Source organism: Centroberyx affinis, unplaced genomic scaffold (assembly GCF_046629955.1).
Source record: "Centroberyx affinis isolate AG114_WGS23_722 - 3 ecotype Tasmania unplaced genomic scaffold, CSIRO-AGI_Caff_v1 ptg000399l_1, whole genome shotgun sequence".
Lineage (NCBI taxonomy): Eukaryota > Metazoa > Chordata > Actinopteri > Beryciformes > Berycidae > Centroberyx > Centroberyx affinis.
Genome location: NW_027279067.1, coordinates 17,412 through 38,024, shown reverse-complemented (window position 1 = coordinate 38,024; position 20,613 = coordinate 17,412). Strand labels below are relative to the sequence as shown.

Genomic DNA, 20,613 nt, shown 5'->3' with positions numbered 1-20,613 from the left:
CACAGGTCGGTCCACAGGGGCGAGGTCAGCAGGCGCTGCTGCAATAACCTCCCACCACTCGCTTTATTGGCCTCCTCCGATTGGGATTTTATTAAATCGCGAGCACACGTAATTGTTCCTGCTAGACGGAAGACACCTAAATAACTCCCAGTCTTTCTAAAACATTACAAAGAGAGCAGGCGTGCCCATATATGATTAAAAGACAGTAATTAAAGAGATTATGCATTCATTTCATACACAGGTTTTTAATCAACTCACTGGAAGACAAGTTTCTTGAGAATGACAGCATTTTAAAGCTATTGTCTGTGAAACATTCATTAAAAAAAAGTGAGAAGACGGTTCTCCTTCTGTAAACAATTACAAATCAGGTTTAATATTACACTCAGAGTAGTGCAAAGTATTCAAAGACAGAAATAAACTGGATCTCTTTTCGTTTGGTAAACCGCTGCCAACTATTTCTCCTGAGACTTGTTAAAAAGTTAATTTACAGTGTGTGCCAAATTACAACATACATTTATTTTGGAAGAACAAATAGAGCTAAATGACAGCAACTGACAGTAACAAGGAACAGACCTACACACTTTATAGAAAAGGTTTAGAATGACTGGTAGAATTATTTCATACCTATGAAACTAAGTGGAATGAAAAGATGAAATTAAAGATGTGAATACTGGCAAATGCATCCCTCCTTCACACTGATTGAAAAGGACAAAGTGAGCGCTTGGAGCCAGAGGGGTAGAAGTAGGATTTGGTAAATTTTACAGGAGAGTCAAAACAAAAAAGTGGACCCAACTTTGACCATCTGCTGCAAATATCTTTTGATAATGACAATGTCATCACATAAATAGACAAATAAAAAATACTTACACATGTAAATAAATCTCCTTGATATGCAGATCTATTTTTGCCCAATATTACAGTTATGCTTTCTGGCTCCAAGTCCTCAAAAACATATGGTTTGACATAAAGCATTGGAGTGTGTCTAATTAGGTAAAAACCCGTTTTTTGTTCTCTTGCTCCAGCATTTAACATAAATAACAAACATAAAAAGCCATCTGAATTGATTTGTGACATTTACTATAATTGAAGTGAAGCGTGAAGTTAAAAAAATTAAGTTAAAATTTCATAATTTCAGTTAAAAAAATAACAATGATCTCCAACATTGATTAAAAGAGGGATAAACTTTGGCATAAGACAAAGAGCACCGTGTCAAGCACCAGGTCAAACAACTGAAAGCTGGGAAATCCTGGACATCATTAACATCCCAGTAGGCGAACAATTTGGCAGATTTTTAGAGGTTAGATGGAGCAGCGCAGCTCAAGCTGCTTTCTTAGCCTGCATGATCCACTCCTTAAAGTAGGCCACCTCCATGGCCCGGGCCGCGCGGACGGACGGAGGGTCGTAGTCGTTGTTGTAGCGCAGGTCCAGGTGATGGGCTCCGTCAGGAATCACAATGGCGACCAGAGAGTCTGTTATGTTGTGAGTCACTCCGCCGCCCGACCACGGATCAAGTCCTCCATTACTGAAATACAACAGCAGAGAGAACGAATGCTGAGAATAAGATCAGGCAGTCTGGGTACAGATGTCATTACACTTATAACACAAAGTATGACATATTGGGGCATTGATACAGGGTATAATGTGTTAGAGTTAAGGACTGGCCACAGATACTGATCCTGGATCTGTAAAAAAAAAAAAAAAAAGGCTCGCTTGGAGCTTTGTCCCCTCTGCCATCATGGCTCTCAACAAACTGCCTCAAAAAACATCTCAGACTACTTTTGGTATAATTGTTGTTGTATATTCTAGTGCCAATATGTCTACATGTCTGTGTGCCGTGACTGTTCTTTTGTGTTTCAATGTACAGGCTGTAAAAACAGTAAACTAAGTACTTAACTTAACTAAGTCAATAAATTAAGTAAAGATAAGTAAAGCAAAGTAATGTAAATAAAGTATCTTTCTTTCTTTCTTGCTTTGTTTCTTTCTTTCCTTCCATGTACAAACTGTAAAAACAGTAAAGCAAATAAAATAAGTAAAGTTAAGTCAGTAAATTAAGTCAAGTGAAGTAAAGCAAAGTAAGTAAAGTATGTAAATAAAGTTTCTTTCTTTCTTTCTTTCTTTCTTTCTTTCTTTCTTTCTTTCTTTCTTTCTTTCTTTCTTTCTTTCTGTCTGTCTTTCTGTTATGTACTGTATCTAGTCAAAAGAAGGCCACACCAGCTGAACTGGAGCATGTTTCAGACCTGCAGTAGGTCAGTACACGACGGGCAGAACTTGCACATTGCTTCCACTGTAACCAGAAAAGCCCAGAAAAGTCATGGAACCAGATTCAGATCGTAACTCAACCTCGGGTCTGGGATTTCACACGCAGCGTTTACCTGAAGATGATGTTGCTGTGGGAGGCGATGTCCTTTCCCCCGTAGACTGTGCGCGCCCAGTCGGCCCGCGGCCGGACGCCAAACAGCGTGTGACACTCGTCCGAGAAGGCCTGGAAGTTCCAGTCCTGAGCTTCAAACATGTCCTGGATGCCGTCTGTGCACATGGGCATCACCATCTCTGTGCAAGCCTGGGGAAGAGGGATTGAACCCACATTCATTTCAACAAGTAAAGCCTCTCACCGGTGATTTACGCTGCAAAGAATCTCCATCTTAACTAGCCTTTTAGTCTATTATTGAGTCCTAAATCATAATTTTCTTAAAACAAGTGAAAAAATCTGCCAATGGGGTGATAATTTCACTTGTTTCCAATGCAAATTAACTTGTTTCAATAATTTTGTAGAATCAAGTTTCATTTTCTTGATAGTAGTGCAGTTGTTTCAAGATACTGACACTAATTTCTAGAAAATTCCTGAAACAAGTGAAGCTGCATTGGAAACAAGTGGAGTTATCTAACCTCATTGGCAGAATTCTTCTCTTGTTTTAAGAAAAATGAGATTTCAAGGCTGAATATGAGACTGAATGACTTATTAAGATGGATGTTTACTTTTTTTTTGTGTGTTACTGTACCTGATAGTACCAGCCCATGAGACCCAGGCTGCCAGTTGCAGTCTGGGATGTGTTGAGACAAGAAGCGCTTCCGGTGTAGTTGTAGTAAACCTTCGCTGCTTGGGAGATGCCGTGCAGCAGCTGGTAGTCAGACACCGCCGAATCGAAACCGAGATACTTGCACACCGCCTTGAAAACACATTAACATTCATAACACTAAAGAAATAATAATAAGAGGTTCGTGATTACATTACAGTTTAGGCAGGTAATAAATAGCTTCAATAAGGCACTAATACCTCCCAAGCATGATGTTTGCAAATAACATTAAAGTGAAAAAGTAGGCTATCAAAATATCTGCTTCCCTTGGAGCTGAGCTGTTTACAAGACTTGTTTTCTTGTGGCCCATAAAGTGTTTTTCCACATAGTGGTGGCGCCTGATTTGCATATGAAATTCACTGGAATGAAAGTAAGCCTAACTTGAATTTATTGCTCTAATCTTGGCATGAGAAGAAAAACATTCCATTTGCTTAACAAACGATCTCAATGATTTAAAACTGAGGAGGTTCTCCTCTCGTTACTCCCGTTTCATTTGAGCATGTCTGATTTCCCGAAATTAATAGTTTGATATTAAAATGTTTTGAGTCTCAGCTTGTGTTTGATTTCACTGTAGTGGCTGCGCTGCGTGTTGTTATGGTTGCAGCAGCAGAGTTGGCCACGGCTGTTGTTCTGCACTCTTTGTGAAGCGGAGAAACTGGGCTTGCTTGTTTGGAGGTTGGAGGGGAGCTGCGCTAGTGTTGAGTCTGTTACTAAGGCTTTTGTCTGCAGGCTGGGGAGGAGTTGGTGGTCGATGGATGAGGAGGGCTACAGACATGTCCAACCAAAGATTTATACCGTGAAAAAAAACTGCAATTGCTCCAAAGCATCTTCTCCCTACTTTTCAGATAGGATTAGGCTTATACATTCATCTCTGCCAACAGATTTCCCTCCTCTAAGCCCTCAATACCCCGTTCTCACACTCACTCAGATAATCACATTAGCTTTGTCATTAAAAAAGCTCCTCTTTGCACCCACTGCCTAAACCGCTTAAACCACCCATAGGGGTCGCATACATTAAAGGCGAGGAGCCAAAAAACTCAAAATGACCATTTAGTGTTTATCTCACCTAGCATGTCGCACCTGGATCTATTCCGTGGCAAAAAATGTGTCCATTGGTATTCTGTAAAAGTCAGCTTACACTTTTAGAACGGATAGCTGAGCCAAACAAAAATCTATCGCTATAGTAAATAGTTTGTGTATGAGGCTGCTGTGTGGGGCGCCGCAGAGGGTGTTCGAGCTGAGGGTCAATAGCAGGGCTTGGTTTATGCACGTGACGTGCCAAGGTGACTGGTAGAATACACTGCACCCAAGTCAATCAGGCTCCGCAAAACAGCCGCTGTACTGTCACAAGTTCTTTTCAAGGAAAACAAAGGACATTTATAAAGTGAAGAACAGAAAAAGAGGATTTAAAAATGTGAAAAAACAACTTTAAGTGTGTGTGTTTGCAAAATAGTAAAATATCTACAGTATGTAATTTGCACGTACTGTAGATACTTTGCTATTCTGGCAAGTTAGTGCCTATTTTCATGTGAAGTGTTTAGATAAGTATTTGTTACAGTCCCATTCAAATTGAGTGTGGTGAACCTTTGTCTAATGCACTGGGCAAAATGTCCTCTTTCTGTGCTGCCATGTGAGCGGCCTCAGAGGAACACCTCAGAGATCTGAAGGAGTGTGCAAATGAAAGGACTATTGGTAAGAGAGAAGAAAAGAACGGTGGCTTACTTGTAGCTGCTCATCTAAAGAATACTTAAAATCCAAAAGGAAACTAGATCCTTATGAATATTAATGAAGTTAATTGACAGCTGTTGTAAACAAAAGTTTGGAAGACCACAACAAACACTTGTAACGCACAATCGGCTGAATCAGACATTCATTTCAATTAAGGAGAGGCTGTCAGGCCAAATCAGGCGTTTAATTAAAGGCAAACATAAACTTGAAAGTTGCAAATGAAACAGAATAGTTTTGACAACAAATTAATTTGGAGTTTAACTAAATGTTTAAACTTTCTTGATTAATTCTTTGGAGTCCAGGTCACAAATAATGACACTTCATTTTGAGATATTGATTCTTATATTAGCTGGTGACTGTTTTAATTTGTGATCATGTTTACCTGGATTGGCCAGCGAGGAAGAGGTTGCAGAAAGCTTGCTTCATATGGGTAATCCACCATAGCCAGATTGACCCAGGTCTCTTGCAGCCAGGCCTTGAAGCTGACAGAGTCATCCTTCTTTTTGAGAGGGGAGCATAAACTAAACTCCTCTGACAGCCACTGAAGACCATCACCTTGTCAAAAGAACACAAAAAGAAATGATTAAAAGTCATTGCGAATGCGGAAATAAATCCCTGTGTTGGCAGGTTTTAAGTGAACTGCATTCGATTTTTGTCCATATTATATAAAAATTGTCCGCATTGCATCAGCATAGAGAACCAGCAGCTGAATTTGCACCTTTGCACTACAGCGTGCTATGGCTCCGCCCCCAGAGGAATTATTTTAAAATATAAAATTTTATTCTTTTTTGTGCCACCAGTCAGCACAATAATTGACTGTGCAACACAACGATGCAACGCTGTCTCTTAAATCACTTCAACCAACAAACTTTCATGTAACAGCCAATTTCTACTTTCATTCCTGCTCTCTGATTGGTTCTCCCCGTCCATTTCAACTTCCTCCTCTGTGTCTCATGTGCGGGCAACAGCAAGAAAATGACAACTAACATACAAACAAGGTGACAATCATCAATCTCCTAGTTGAGTCTTCTGGATCATTGTGATTGGCTGAAGAAATATCAACATTCAACATGTTTTCCCACATTTTTCTACATTTAATTCACCTGACAATGATGAACACGAGGTCATGTCACAACTGCTTGCTCATTGTCCTATAACATGATGGTGTTGATCAAAACTTTAGTAAACTCTAAATGCAGCTTGTGTCTGGCCTGGCTGTGAGTGTTTTGAGATTTTTTTGTAACCCAAGTAACAATAAACCTATAGTATTTAATGTAAGTACAGAAATATTCTGTTACTTAATAAGCCTAATACCTAACAAGCCTAATTAAAGTTTTTTCTTTAGATTAGGGAACACATATTAACTATTAACTTTGGCTTTTCCCCTCAATAGTTTAATAATTTCTCTCAATAATATGTGATAATAGCACTTTATAAGCCCCATATTGAGCAAAGCAGACTAAAAGCCCAATTATGTTCAACAACTTCCTTACTGCTATAAACACAAACTAGGAGGCTATTGAGGGAAAACCCATAGATAATGGGGTTTACTTATAGAATAAGTGGTTTGTAATGACTTATAATGAACCAATACACTACTAATATGCATGTTAATAAGCAATTTATTAATAGTTAATATGTGTCCCCTAATCTAACGTGTTACCAAGTTTTTTATCAGTCTATTTTACTGCCTACCTACTGACAGAAATCCAAAATACCACTCAATTCAAGAATGCCTGTTTGGTATTCCTACAGTCTAGGATTATGACAGATGGGGGACTGGGAGAGTACTTGGGGATTTTTTTTATGGATGAGGATACACTCATCCATTCAACTGACTAGAATGCTAAAGAACAAAGATAATTTGAGTGTGAAACAGGTTATTAATTCTGTGGGTCCACAAAATCACTCTTTCGTCATTCATTGCAGCGGCTGCATGGAGCAGCTCCAGACTGTATACCCGATGACATCACAAGTTTCAGTATCAGCTCTCTGGTTTCTGGCTTTGGGGGAGGATTGGTCTTATTCACATATATTGATTGGGCTATGTAGGATTTTTTTTTAATGAGTGGTATTCTTTGTGAAAGGAGATAAAAATCCAGCATGGTGCATTTGGTATTATAAAGGTTACAAAGTAAGCAGCCCTATAGATTATTATCCTAAATAAATTGTCAGACAACCACCTTTTTACCACCTTGAGAGTATTACTTGCTTGAAATAAAACAATATACAAAAGCTAAATCAATCCATCATAACAACTCACAATTATCAGCACACTGCCTGCCGTATTTTCAGAGTTCAATGGTGGCAGATGGCCCATCCAAAACTATCAATAACAGCAGACTCCCACTACCTTCTCACATAACTACTTCCCTCTGTTTATACCGCATGACTCACCAGTGGAAGAGACGTTATCAATAGCTTTCCACGACCTTCTGATGTTTACATCACAGTTGAAGCCGCTTCTGGCGAAGTCCTGTGTTACTATTTTGTAGAAGTCTCCACATGGCACCAGACCAGGGAACTGCCATATTGGTGCAGAGGCTGCCAGAGCTCTGAAACACAGAAAGAGGCACTTTGGAGACACAAAAACATTACCACTTTTTCTCAACCTTACAACTTCACAGCCGTCATCCCAGGTGATCTGAATCTCTGATCTGAACACTTAAGTAACATGCATGCTAGGACAACAGACTGATTAGAGAGGCTGCATAGTAGTCGAGGGGTTGCTGGTTGGATCCCCAACAACAACAGTACCTGATTCTGCCAAAGTGTGCCTGGGTAAGGGCACCTAACCCCAGTATAGGCCTATATGAGTAACAGCCTGCTCCAAGGACAGGCATAGGAAATTAGTTAATATGGGCTAAAACTACAGTGATACAACAAAGCCAAATAATGACATATTTAAAGCTGCACTAGGCAAAATGTTTATGTAAAAATACAGCCATCCTATCAGCCTACATCACAAAGTGGGGCTGCAGTACAGAAGAGTCTCCCATCCCCCCTAGCTGAGACCCAGTAGATACATCCTATTTGCCCAAATGAAAGTCTGGTGTCGGGTATGGTCACTTCTCCACCCACATGAATGAAAACCTCAGACCAAAACACTGTCTCTTAAACAGCAGTGAGTGAGCACTCCGTCCAGAGAAAGCTGGACTCACCAACGTTAGATCTTTTGCCTCTTTTGTCCCTTTGGTTTTCTTTGGTATAAAGCATCAGACCGACTGCATTGGTAACCCAAGTGTGTTGTGTGCAGTTTCATGTAACTTCTGGGTACCGAAGTTAAACGGTTACTTTTTGCAGCTATTTGGAGCCACCAATGTGCAAAGTTGCCTAGCGCAGCGTTAAGTAAGTCTAGCCTGCAGTTGCTCACAATCAGAATAAACATCTTACCCTACAACTATATTGGGGTATTTCATCCTCATCCAGGCAGAGAGCATCCCTCCATAGGACCCTCCGACAGCGATGACAGGGCTGAGCTGAGCTCCTGGTACGCTCTTCTTCAGCTCCCGAATTAGAACCGCAAAATCTGCCAGGGCCTGTTCTGATGTCAGGTAGTTCAGATGTTTGCTGTCCTGCAAGTAAATAACAAGTTTTGTTCCAAAATGAGATGGCCACCATTTGAAAACAGTAAAAGTAACAAATACCCCTAAAGGATTATTGCTGGCATTGAAAGTGAACCTCACTTTGGAAAATATTTACTCATTATTTTAAGACCTTTTGCTACTAAATACTGGCATTTTAGGATGGAATCAACAATATTTTCAAAGAGTGTTTTTTCAGGGGGGATTTCAGGGGATCATTTTTAAAGCATATATTTGTCAGTGCTGTATATGGCTTAAAAAGACAATACTGTATGTAATTAAGCAGAATGTATCAGATTAAAATATGCTCCAAGTGTAACACTGCATCTTCACTTACACTGTAAGACTCTTGTCCGAATGGCAGCGACTCTCCATAGTAACGATGCTCTGCAAAAACCAGCATGGCGCCCAACTCCTCCGCAGTTTCCCACATGAAGCCCTAAAAATAAGGCCATGGCAGGCTTTGTATTAGACTGAAGATTAGATAAAATGTGAATACAAGGAAGCTGAATGGAAACTTGGGTGTTTACAGTATTGTTGCAGAACCAGGTGATGTCCCCTTCATTGCCAGTGTAGAACAAAATAGGGCCTCCTTCCTGATTCCAGTGTTTCTTAGCCACAAGGTATCGCTGTTTGAAGGTGCCATCCTCTAAGAATCCAAAATGATCAATCTGTAAAGTGAACATGAGCCAATTCTAAAATTAGTATCTTAAAGGACATAAGATGATATAATTTCATGAAGACATCATTAACACTCTTGTGTTGCTGAAATGTGCTAGAAAGTTCATAATAAAATTAATACCAATATATCTTCAAATTAATGGTGAAACCTTGGTATAATTACTGTAAAGAAATGAGACCATGATGACTGGTAGCCTGTATCTAATCCCAATGATATTATTAGTGCTAGTGTCGAAATTAAGACCATATTTCCCATGAATCCTTTTGCTTGTTGTTGCAAACTTGCAAACTGTTCCCCTCCCCCTCCCTGGCATCACTCTGCATGTGTTTGATTTGTAGAGCAAGAAGAAGGATAAGAGCCGATAACAGCAAATAGCATTTGAAACTATGCAGTTAGAATAGTGGAACTGGAACAAAGTTGTGTATTACTTATTATTATCTTTTTGTTTTGTGCCATAAAGCAATATCCCTGTGTGCTGTAAAGCAATGCAGCAAATTTCCCATATGATCAGACCTGGTGGCACACAAAGGCTGCCAATCTTCTCTGCAGTGGTCTTATATGTTTACTGTAATCACGCTAACATCCAAAAACTAATGTGGTAATGATTTCTTGATGTCAAACTGCCACACGTGGCATCTTATAAGATACAACAGCTATGTTTGAGCATTTTGGAGGATCCGCTCCGCTCCAGACAAACTGCTGTGAGCTGGGTGTGATCAGTGGATGCCTGGCCTCGTGCCAACCCTGGTGTTGCGAAGTGACAACCCTGAGCCTGGATACTAGGGTAATTAGCCTCAATTTGTATTAAAAAAACGTGGAGCCAGTTTAAGGGATGCCGCATTAGTTCCACTTTAGATGAGTTCTGAGATATCCTTTCATCAAACCTCAGGGATTCTCGGGTATCTTCCCCTTTCAACCATATTTCCTGCATTCTGCATCAAACAAAGACAGAAAGAAACCAATAACTTCACAGAGCAGACAGCCCCATGAGGCTCAGCGCCTCGGCGGAGTCGTCCAACCCTTGAAACAGCCCCAACACTTAATACAAAATGTTTTTGTTTTGGGGTTTTTTTCCCCCTCTCTCGCTCACTTCCCTTCTCAGTGGATACAAAGGAGCCAGCAATTTTATGAGCCAATGACAGCAAAAAGATTCTGGGGCCTGAATGTGTTCATTCAAGCCTCCACTCCTTAGCGCTTGGCAGTGCTTCTAAGTGTGAGAGGAGCCATCAGACGGTTTAAAGGAAAGGTTCAGGCTTTCAGCAGCAAAGTAACTTTCACTGTTGGAAAAGTGAAGAGTTCTTTCCAAAATAGGAAAAAATATAGAGAACCCAGAGGGTAGAAGTGTTGCAATTTTGTCAACAAACCATTTAAGTTACTTTCCGTTCTTTAGAAGTGCCATAATTTGTTTAGATTGTGTGGCATCAATTGTTTTTTATTTGTGGGTTTAAAGTTTTTCAAACAGTAGATATCTAATTTTGGAATGAAGCTCTCCAATTAGCAAAATCAAAGTTTCTTGCAATGTTAATACTTTAAATTATAATATTCCTATAAACAACTATGAGCTGAATACTGAAAATAAAGAGGTTGAATATATAACTTGGCCTTACCAACAGAACCCCTGGTGTGTACAGTATCACTTCCCCCAAATCAGTATGCACATCACAAAAACTATGAGATTGGTTTCATAACATATCCACATCCTGCTAACTAGTGCCACCATGTGGTTACTGCAGGCAGCACTTGGGCATCAGGGTGTTCAAATGAAATTCTATGCACACACTACATCTATTCGCCCAGCACTGCAGTTATACCACAAGATAGGAAGCTAAATCTGTTGTGCTACTGTCCTGCAAATAGAGTCCTGTGGGAAACGAGCAGAGAACAAACCGTAAACTAAACTAGTCAATTTGCCAAAAGGATGCTAAAGGACACTTCCATTCATTGTCTGGAAGCAAAACGCAGTCGAGAGGATTTCCTCTGGACAACTGCTAGATCACTTGCTGTTTTCTTCACACCACCCTGTCCCACAGAAAACACAGAGAAGGCCTCATAATTGATGATTTATTTGTGCAAACAGCAGTCTGCTGTATTAAAGCTACTGATAATGAAAAAAGGAATATAGAGATGTTAGGTGTTTACCAAGAAGAAGCATCCTATTTTGTGTTGATTGGCTGAGACAAAAACCAGACAGGATAATGGGCATCAAAAGGGAGGAAATGGTCTTTTCAATCTTCTTGATGGCCCGGCTGATGAGGCAGGATGCCGTGGGTTGGGTCAGGTGGGAGCATTGTCCCCATGTCCAAATACTGTGAAGTGCATACAGTATGTACTATCCATACTAACCATTCTGTGTACTGCTAATAAACACACTGTAGTACAATACTACAAAACCAAACCCCTTATCCCCATTGGTACTTTTTCTTAGTGTCTCATTTTAAATGTAGCCTATTTTTTTTATTGTCTTTATATATGATATTGATATTACTCTATTTTTTGTAACTCATGTTGTATTTTTTCCACTGTGAAGCACTTTGTAACTTTGTTTTGTAAAGTGATATATAAATAACGTTTATTATTTTTATTAATTTTATCCCTGAAATGTCCTTAATTTCTCCATTACATAAACATTAATTATCCATTAAAAATAACATCGCTTCAAAAAAGTAAGGGTTAGTATCATGGGTTTTTAAGGGATCTATTCATGGGTTTATTCATTAAGACACTAGTAATCAATGGATTCTTTTATACCTTTTATGCATAGTTTTAGTTTTGATGGGGTCTCCACTATTAATAACTCCCTAACTAATTTTAAGGGTATTTTGCATGAATTAAGGGGCATGAATTAAGGGGCAAATGAATGTAAATGAATGTAAATGTAAGGTTATTTTAAGGGATTAGTGGTATATCAATATGCTCCTACATTCAAACCCTACTGAAGTGTTTCTAGCTCACTGGTATTTTCAAGTTAACTCATATCAGTCATGTTGGAACAGCATTAGGAGTATTTTCTTTTTACTGTACTACTTATTGGACCACACAGTCCAGATGTCTACTCATTCTGTGCTTGGACAGTCCTTGCAAAATGGTAAACGTCTGACAATGCGCTACATTGTGCCTAAATGCTCAACAAAGTTTGACGTTCAAGGAAATTCAGGCTCAGTTTTACAGGCTGTGAGGTAGGACTGAACACAAAGCCTTATATTTGTGCATAAAACATTGTAAAACATCAATAGTAAGCGCATACTAAGTTTACTTTTCAGACCTGAGCACTACCACCTTATAAATACCGGCTGTTCAGTAAACACATTTCCCAGTTTACGTGTTTATGGGGAACGCCTGAATGCACCATCACTAGCTGTTTACTGGCATGGTATGTACTAGTGTGGGTAGTATAACTGTGCATGCAGTGTGTGAAAAATATCAACACACTACATGATCATTTCAACAGACTGCATTCAAACACATCCCAAGTGTCTCATGCTGTAGAGAAAAAATTCCCCCCAAAATAATTTTAAATTCAATGCACTGAAAAGGCTTACGAATTAGTGATATGGTGGTAAATAAGAAGGATTTTCAGGCAATAATTTATATGTTTCTTTCCTTAAAAGACCCTATACAACTTAACATGTGTACTATGAATTTAGGCTACATGATGAAGATTGATGTCAGCCTACAAAGATGCGTAAACTGTAGGCTATTCCGCAAATGAAAAGATGGGTAAACTGAGTTTGGGTGACTTTACCCTCCGCTACACCTCTGACTGCAGGGAACAGAGTAGAGGGGGCTTTGAGACACAAGCACAGTCTTGTGATTGTATGAGTCACGTTCACAAGTCACTGAACATGATGCTTTGCTCACCACCGCAGTGAAGATGCAATTTGATTCTCAGTGGAGTAACACTAAATGAAAAAATAAGGGCTGAAAGAATAGCTGTGGTTCCCCTTGAGGTACAGCGTTTCAAATTCACTGGGCCCCGGAGACCTCTTTAGGCAGGGAGCCAGGAGGGAGAGATATAGTTCTGCTGGCAGGAACAGAGCCAATTGTGATGGTTTTCCCTCACTACAGGAAGCCAGAGGGAAGTACCTATTGTCTGCAGACACAACACATGAATAACTTTTGCAGAATTAAGTACAGAGAAAATTACAGAAAGAGCAAGTGGTGTAGTTATGAGTACACAACAAACAATGCAGCCAGTGATGTAGTGGCAAATAAAAAGCTGGCTAAACTATAATCAGCCGGTGTTTATCATAAGGCAAACAGCCAGTATAATAAACAAAAATGAATTAGATTTTCATAAAAGCATAACTTTGTTTTTTCTTTAACATACCATATCCTCATAACAACTTACATCAAGTTGCTCCTACTTAATATGATGTATGATTTCCAATCATGAGGATTTATGTTAGCCTAAAAATGTGGGTAAACTGAATTTATGTGGATTTACACTCCACTAGATCATGAATGCAGCCAATACACCAACTATGTATAGGGAACTTAAAGAGAACAGAAACAAGTAAATGAAAGCGAAATAAGGAACCAAGTTGTGCAAATCATACTGTAAAAAATAAATAAAAATGTAGCCTATTTCAAAAGACTTGTGCAATTCTGGTAAGTTATAGTTTTGAGGATAATTTTAAACTCACCTTCTGGTCAAAGTAAAGTGTTTCATAGCTGATGGTCTTCTCAGTGGAGTAATCTAAAACGCCAAGCCTAGTGAAAAGTTGTGATTTGAGCGCGATCACATGTAAACAACTGAGAAACAGCGTTAGAAGGAGCGTAGCTGCAGCTCTCTCCAAAACCCCAGTCCTCAAGTCCGCCTTCATCGCTGCTACTGTGGCAGATTGTCAAGCAAAACCCCTTCACAAATTGATCTTTACACAATGAGGTCGCATGATCCTCGCACTGGGAAGAGCAGACCTGTCTTGTTTCCCTTGGAGAGGAAGTAAGAATCGCTTGTCAGCAAATCGGGAGAGGTGTGTCAGACTCTGGCCTAAATTTAGCAGAGAGAGCACGAGGTCCGGGATGCAGCGGTCTCATCGTCGTCACACAGCTTTATGTTGTTTAATTCAACTACAGTAGTTATCCTGTAAATGACCTGGATCTAGAAGAGCACAGACAGTTGACACAGAAAGGAGCCTACTGTAAGTAGACTCGCAAGGGATGATGGGAGTCTGAGTTCTGGATCTGCGCGCTGGTGGCAGATTGGAGTTTGGCGGCAGAAATAATGTCATTGGTTGAGTTAACCCTCAGTGGGCGGAGCCAAAGAACCAGTTTTGTTTATTTGTTTATTTTGTCAGGGACCATGTACAAAAAAACATTAATCTCAGTTAATGAGGAGACTCTAAATGTTAATTAGCTAACATTTGGCATATTTGAATGGCAGAATGAATTCTGGTCAAAATAAAAATAAAAAACGTAAATGGAGATGACTTCTTGCATTCATTCATGACCATGGTGGGCTATTTATGAGAATGTAAATAAGAACATGTTCTTAATTGATTTCGCCTGGTTAAATAAAGGTTAAATAAATGATGTTGGAAGGCAAGCAGGGTAGCTAATTGGCTAACCTAGATAGCTGTAGGCTAGTATGGCTAATTTGATCTGGAAAGTCAGCTAGGCCAACAGCTAACCTAGATATCCCTGTAGACCAAGGAGGTTTTATATTAACAATGTACAAACAAGACTGCATTTTGTCAGTAACAATAACGCTAGGCTTCATAAAGTTAGCTACCTCTTACTTACCTCTTGCCTTTTTCACTGCAAGCCTCAGTCTAACTTTATTTAGCAGGAAAAGCTGTTTTTTGCCTTCACCCATTGGGGTTTAACTCAACCAATGAGATTATCTCTACCTCTGATAAACATTTGTGTAACTCCAATTTGCACACTGGTGCATCTTACTGTAATGTTGCCTCTGACTAGCTCCACCTATCTGCCACCACAGGAATATCAAAATCTGCAACTCATTTCACCATTTACAGTACACAGATCAGAAATAGCCAATAATAAAATGACAAAGATCATGAGATATTTAGTGTAATTATTTAATGTTATACAGAGTAACTTTTGGGATTATTTTGTACACATAAAGTAAAAGAAATACAATATCCCCATAGCGTTGTCCTTTGTATTTCCAATAATGTGTTGAAAAGAAGATGCAAGGGATTAACAATGGGTAATTACTGTTAACTCTAAGGTAAACGGCAAAACAAAATACTCTCTGGCCAGCTTCACAAAGGGATTATTGAAAAGAAAAAAAAAATACCAGTAAAGTATAAAAGCAAAGTGCCAAGATCAACTACAAGTCTGTACAACAAAAGACAAAATATGACACTAAAAAATAAGTGTGCAGTATATGGCATTGTGCAATACAGTACATTACAATTATGGCAAGTATATAGAAGATAAAGTTAGACACTAGAAATTATGGCAGAACATGCTGGACAATCAAGAAATTTCACGAAAAAAGCATATGAAATACAAATACAAGTCGTATACAAAACTACATGAACATACCCCTTCAAACAAATAAAAAGTGATATAATTTCATGAATAGGCAGCAACAACAAAAGGCAGGAGTATACACTTCCATGGGTAAAAGAAACATGACAGTTGAATAAAAATGTCAATTAAATTGTATACCATTTCTACTGATGAGCTGACAATTTAAGAGGCGTTTTCATCTGTTTCACACCGTATCAACTGACTTGTTATCGTTAAGTACTACAAATATGCTCAAAAAGGGACGCAAGTTGTTAATGAAGAATACTGTTTTAATGTATTTTTATAAATGTCTTTCAGTTTGTTATCTGACATGAAAACATGTATTATAGCAGCAAGTAAAAATTAAATGTTCTATTGAAAAGAAATATTTCACAGTTTGTAATGACAGACAGGTGCAAACAACCACTCAAGAAAAACCTAATTATTATGAAGGTTAAAAACATTGTATGCAATTCTTAGAGCAGAAGAAACTGAGGTGGGAATTAAAATGATTGTGCAACTGATTTTAGGTTAAGTTTGCAAATCCTATTTGCAACTTGATCAGACTTGGTAATCACTAAAACATATTGTATGTAAACATATGGTTACCATTAACTGATAACCTTCACCAATGATTATGAAACATGTGTTTAGCTATATTGAGTCTGTAACAAAATAGCTGGTAGAGCTTTTTACTCACATAATACTGCTGGTGAATGTTGAGATTTCATGAAAATGGATCCTAAAAAGCAAACAAGGAGATACTGCCATTTCACTATAAACAGGACAAAATAGAGCCCCACACAAATTCAGTGAGCTTCTTAAACATATTAAAGAGTTCCTGGATGCATCAGGCAGCAAAAAAGCCAGATGTACTTTGCATCCTGTTGCACTGAGGACAATATTCTCCATAATGGCAGCATCTTAAACTGTTTCCTCTGAACATACTTGTTCCTGGAAGGCCAAACGAAGGTTGACTAACTCCCTTGTACAGTTGAAGGTTAAAAAGGCATGGACTAAAAGTGATGGGACTAAGAAGTGGCCTTATGCCAGCTCAGAAGGACGGAGGCATTGGGGCTCTGCCATCTGCCCTCTACAGTCAATGGCTACTTGGTTACCATGGCCGTAAGGCCGAGCTCTCTCTAATTGAGGCTGCAGCAGCTCAAGTAACTGATGGTTTTACCCTCGCCGGGCATTGGGGCAGTGTCATTGTTATCCAGCGTGTTCTGCTTGGCCTCTCGAATGAGTTCGCAGGCCAGATCAAGGAAGAGTTTCTCGACATTGTCGGACTCCTTGGCTGAGGTCTCCAGATACAGCATGCTCTGAGCCTCAGCAAAGTCTTCAGCCCTCTGTCTGAGAACCTCTCTCTTCTCCGCCAGATCGATTTTATTACCTGTGAGGAAAACACATTTCATCTGTCAACGTAACAAGTAAGACTTTGGCTTCTCACGTCACAACACACATTGTCTTAACAATGGTGGTGGGTGTGTGTATATGGCACAGATGGAAGGGGAGGTGTGTGTGTGTGTGTGTGTGTGTGTGTGTGTGAATGCTTGTCTGGGATAGATGTAAGCAAGGGTTGTGTGTGGGGGGGACTGTGACTAATTTTTTCAGACAAAAAATGTTTTTTTCTGTGTTTTTTATGTATTCAGTGATGAGAATTTCACAGAAATTAGACAATAGACAAGACAAAATTGGCTTTTTTTCTGTGAATCTATCCAACAATTACTTTTATCAGCTTGCAAGTTTATGGTCTCATGTCAAGTGGGCTCAGAAAACTAGGACATATCCTAGAAAGAAATATAGTTCACACAACATTTTTTCTTACAATGCACCATCAGCATGTTGATGACGATACAGCCCTATCAATTATTAAGAGTAGAAAGTAACACTTGCTCACCGACTAATATAGTCACCACTTGGTTGTTAGCGTACTGCTCAATCTCCCTCAGCCATTCTGGAAGGCACCTGAAGGAGTCCTCACAGGTAATGTCGTAGGTAAGGATGAGGGCATTGGCACTACGGTAATAACTCTGAGTAATGGAGCGAAATCTCTCTTGTCCAGCCGTGTCCCATATTTGCAGCTGTAAAACAAATGCTTGAAATGGTTAATTGTCTGTCCATGCTGTTCTTTCAACACATAAGGAGCATACCTTTTTGAAACTCTGCATACCTTGACCTTTTCCCCTTTGATCTCCACAGTTTTAATCATGAAATCAACTCCAATAGTAGCCCCTTGTCCAGGTGGGAAAAGGCCCTAAAAATAAAAATAGAAAAATAGTCTAGTAATTTGTGTTTTCCCCTGTAATTCAGTAACTCAAAACTCACAAGCACAGACCTGTACAAACCTGAGTAAAGCGCCGGACAAGACACGTCTTCCCAACTCCAGCATTTCCTATCAGAACTATTTTGAACAGGTAGTCATAATCTTCCATGCTCATGCTAAACTGGAAAAATAAAAGGAGAAAAGAAAATGGGCGATGAGTAAACATATTAACACCAAATCAATGAATTTGACTCACTGAATAAATTTGCCTCCAGGACATGGTGGTGCGACAGAAATGCTTTGAAATTTAAATAAATACATGTAGGATACCAGTGAAACTACTAAACTGTTGTAATATACTGTAGGTCTAGGCTAGTGTTGTCAGGAGTTATCATAAATGAAATTTGAGCATACTCTCTATAAGGCCTAAATACCCTTAACAAATAGAAATCAAAAGAGTTGTGGGTGAAATAGACCCTGACCCTCAGTGCTTTCAATGGCTGATAGAATTGTGTGTGTTTTTAGACATACATCGTTTTGAGTTTGCTTGATTATTTTATGTTTAAAAAACATAACTGTAGTCACTGTAGTCAAGTGAAAAGTGTACATCAGAGGATTAAATTGGCAATCTAATCTACCTGACAGTATGTAGATTTGAGTTTAGGTTTATGTTATTTGTTCAAATACAACGATAACATTGGAAACAAAGAGAAAAAAAAAAATCTGTACAGGTGAGACTAGAATAAAAAGAGAGCAAAAAGGTCAAATGATGATGATGATAAAAACCAAAGTTATTGTCTACTTAGTTGTTTTCTAAACTGAAGTATTTGAAGGTACAGACATATTTTTAGAGAAAAGCCCAATGAAACCTTGTAAACCTTAACTATGAAAATGTATTGTAGAAAGAGCCAGCATCTTTTACTAGGTTTTAAGACTCAGTTAATATACGGACAAAAAATTGATCTCAGCCTTGGGTGAGACTGAAGCAATGTCCGCAGCAACCATAGCACAAATGTTAGGCACATAAACAACCCCAACAGTGGTTACGGTCCATATTAAATTTACCATTTACTATTAAAACCTCATTTTGCAAGTACATATGTATAGGCTATGTGAAAAATATCAACATTCAACCTGACAGTTCCAACATAGTGAAGTCAAACCTTAAGTCAACATTCAAAATTAAATTCTGAACTATAATGGAGCGAACTGATTTTCATTTTACCATCGCTCATGTTGCATGCCAATATGGTTAGTTTTTTGGGTTTTTTTGCTCCACTACTTTATGGATATTATTTCCGTAATGCCAGCTAATTCAAAACTGGAAAACAGAATAACAATATTGGATTTAAAGTGCACTTATGTTCGAGAAAATAACCACTAATTTGTTTACAAATGCAGTATACTGGAAAAGGCTACTCACCATCAACAGGCACACTACTTAGTTTTTATAGTCAAGTATTTAGACTGTACACTATAAATAAGTGGGGAAAAATGCATGAAGGGGGCGGGCACCTTTGAACTCTATTACTTTCCATCCCGTTTTGCAAGCTACTCACTCCAAACAGGCCCTGGAGGTTTCTCAGTTTTATCAATTTGCTATTCATGTGTTGTTATCACTTGTTACACCTCCCTGCCTCTGGTACTGGTATGCAATACATATTAATAAGTCGCCACTGAGGACAAAATATCCTCTTACAGGCCTGCTGTAACCAATAAGCACAGCATACTGTATGGCTTCATGAACTGAGCAGAAAAAAAACACATAAGAAATGTACCATCTCATGCACTTCTCCAAGTGGTTATCCCATTTGTATCTTATATAATATTTGCACAACGTGTTTCCCCTATTTATTTATTTTTGTGGCTTGTGCTCCTGGTTTAGAGGGGTGTACATCAGTTTGAGGGGGGATTATGGAGCCATGAGAGCTGGAAACATTTTTTGGAGAAAATACCCTGCAAAATGTAACGCAAAGTTAAAATGGCTCTTTTCTGCGACTGTCAGTCAATGTCCACAACAGACAAAACACAAAAGCTTTTTGAAATGGCTGTGCACATGACTAATAAAATGCAAATTCTAATATTCTCTGCAACAGCATAAATCTACAGAGATCAGGACTGTGAATCGGGCCTACGTGATTACTAAATAAGAAGCAAATATCCCCTTGTGAAACATATTAGGAACTAGCCGACTTGGCTGTTGCTGGCAAAATAGTTGAAATCACTGACTTGACAACCATGATCAAATGAGTCATGTTTTATGGCTAACGTCAATTGAAATCCGCTTGCAAATGTGTTATTTTCTATCCCTGTGTCGCATTTCGTTCCTCGCCCTTTAATATCTTGCTCTGTAATGCAAAGCAACTACACTGTGTCATTTCGTACTGAGTTAATCTGAGATAACGTTACGTTTCTTCCCAAGAATGTGCCGTTTTCAATCTGGGTGGAATAAGGGCGAAGCTAGCAACAGTAGCAACTAGCAGGCTACCGTGTGACTAGCCATTTTGGCACTATCAGAGGATGCAGGAGGAAAACATCAACGTCAGCCTCACGGATCGAACTTGGAAAATAATTTGTACTTACCAAAAACACGGGGATATCCCCCCGACTTTAAACTACTTGGTATGCATAGGTGAACTCATCAGATGGGCGAAGCAGCAGCTGGGCAGGGCATATTCCTCCTCTGTCCTCAGCAGCTCAGCAGCTTGTCTCTCCACCGAGGACTGCACTTCCAATGATGTCATCAGCGCTTGATGTGCAATGCTCTGAAGTGGAGTACCATTTAAATAAGTGTTATTT

The 20,613-nt window shown here is 39.1% G+C and overlaps 2 protein-coding genes across 3 annotated transcripts; both read right to left on the bottom strand.

Annotated features, from left to right (window-relative positions):
• Positions 1–244: 244 nt before the first annotated feature.
• Positions 245–14,178, bottom strand: prcp (prolylcarboxypeptidase (angiotensinase C)). The gene is made up of 9 exons (XM_071516360.1): positions 13,712–14,178; positions 8,917–9,057; positions 8,724–8,825; positions 8,196–8,377; positions 7,200–7,357; positions 5,185–5,357; positions 3,000–3,167; positions 2,373–2,560; positions 245–1,522 (listed from the first exon to the last, which is right to left on the bottom strand). The coding sequence occupies exons 1-9, from the start codon at positions 13,889–13,891 to the stop codon at positions 1,318–1,320; spliced, it is 1,497 nt and encodes a 498-aa protein (XP_071372461.1). The 5' UTR covers positions 13,892–14,178; the 3' UTR covers positions 245–1,317.
• Positions 14,179–15,130: 952 nt separating this feature from the next.
• On the bottom strand, positions 15,131–20,526 carry rab30 (RAB30, member RAS oncogene family). 2 transcript variants are annotated; one of them, XM_071516346.1, is made up of 5 exons: positions 20,398–20,526; positions 17,897–17,995; positions 17,722–17,805; positions 17,449–17,632; positions 15,131–16,941 (listed from the first exon to the last, which is right to left on the bottom strand). In XM_071516346.1, exons 2-5 carry the CDS (start codon positions 17,987–17,989, stop codon positions 16,691–16,693), a joined length of 612 nt encoding a protein of 203 aa, XP_071372447.1. In that variant the 5' UTR covers positions 17,990–17,995; positions 20,398–20,526; the 3' UTR covers positions 15,131–16,690. The 2 variants fall into 2 exon arrangements, with proteins under 2 accessions (XP_071372447.1, XP_071372448.1); XM_071516347.1 differs by lacking the exon at positions 20,398–20,526 and having other exon boundaries at positions 17,897–18,016.
• Positions 20,527–20,613: the final 87 nt, after the last annotated feature.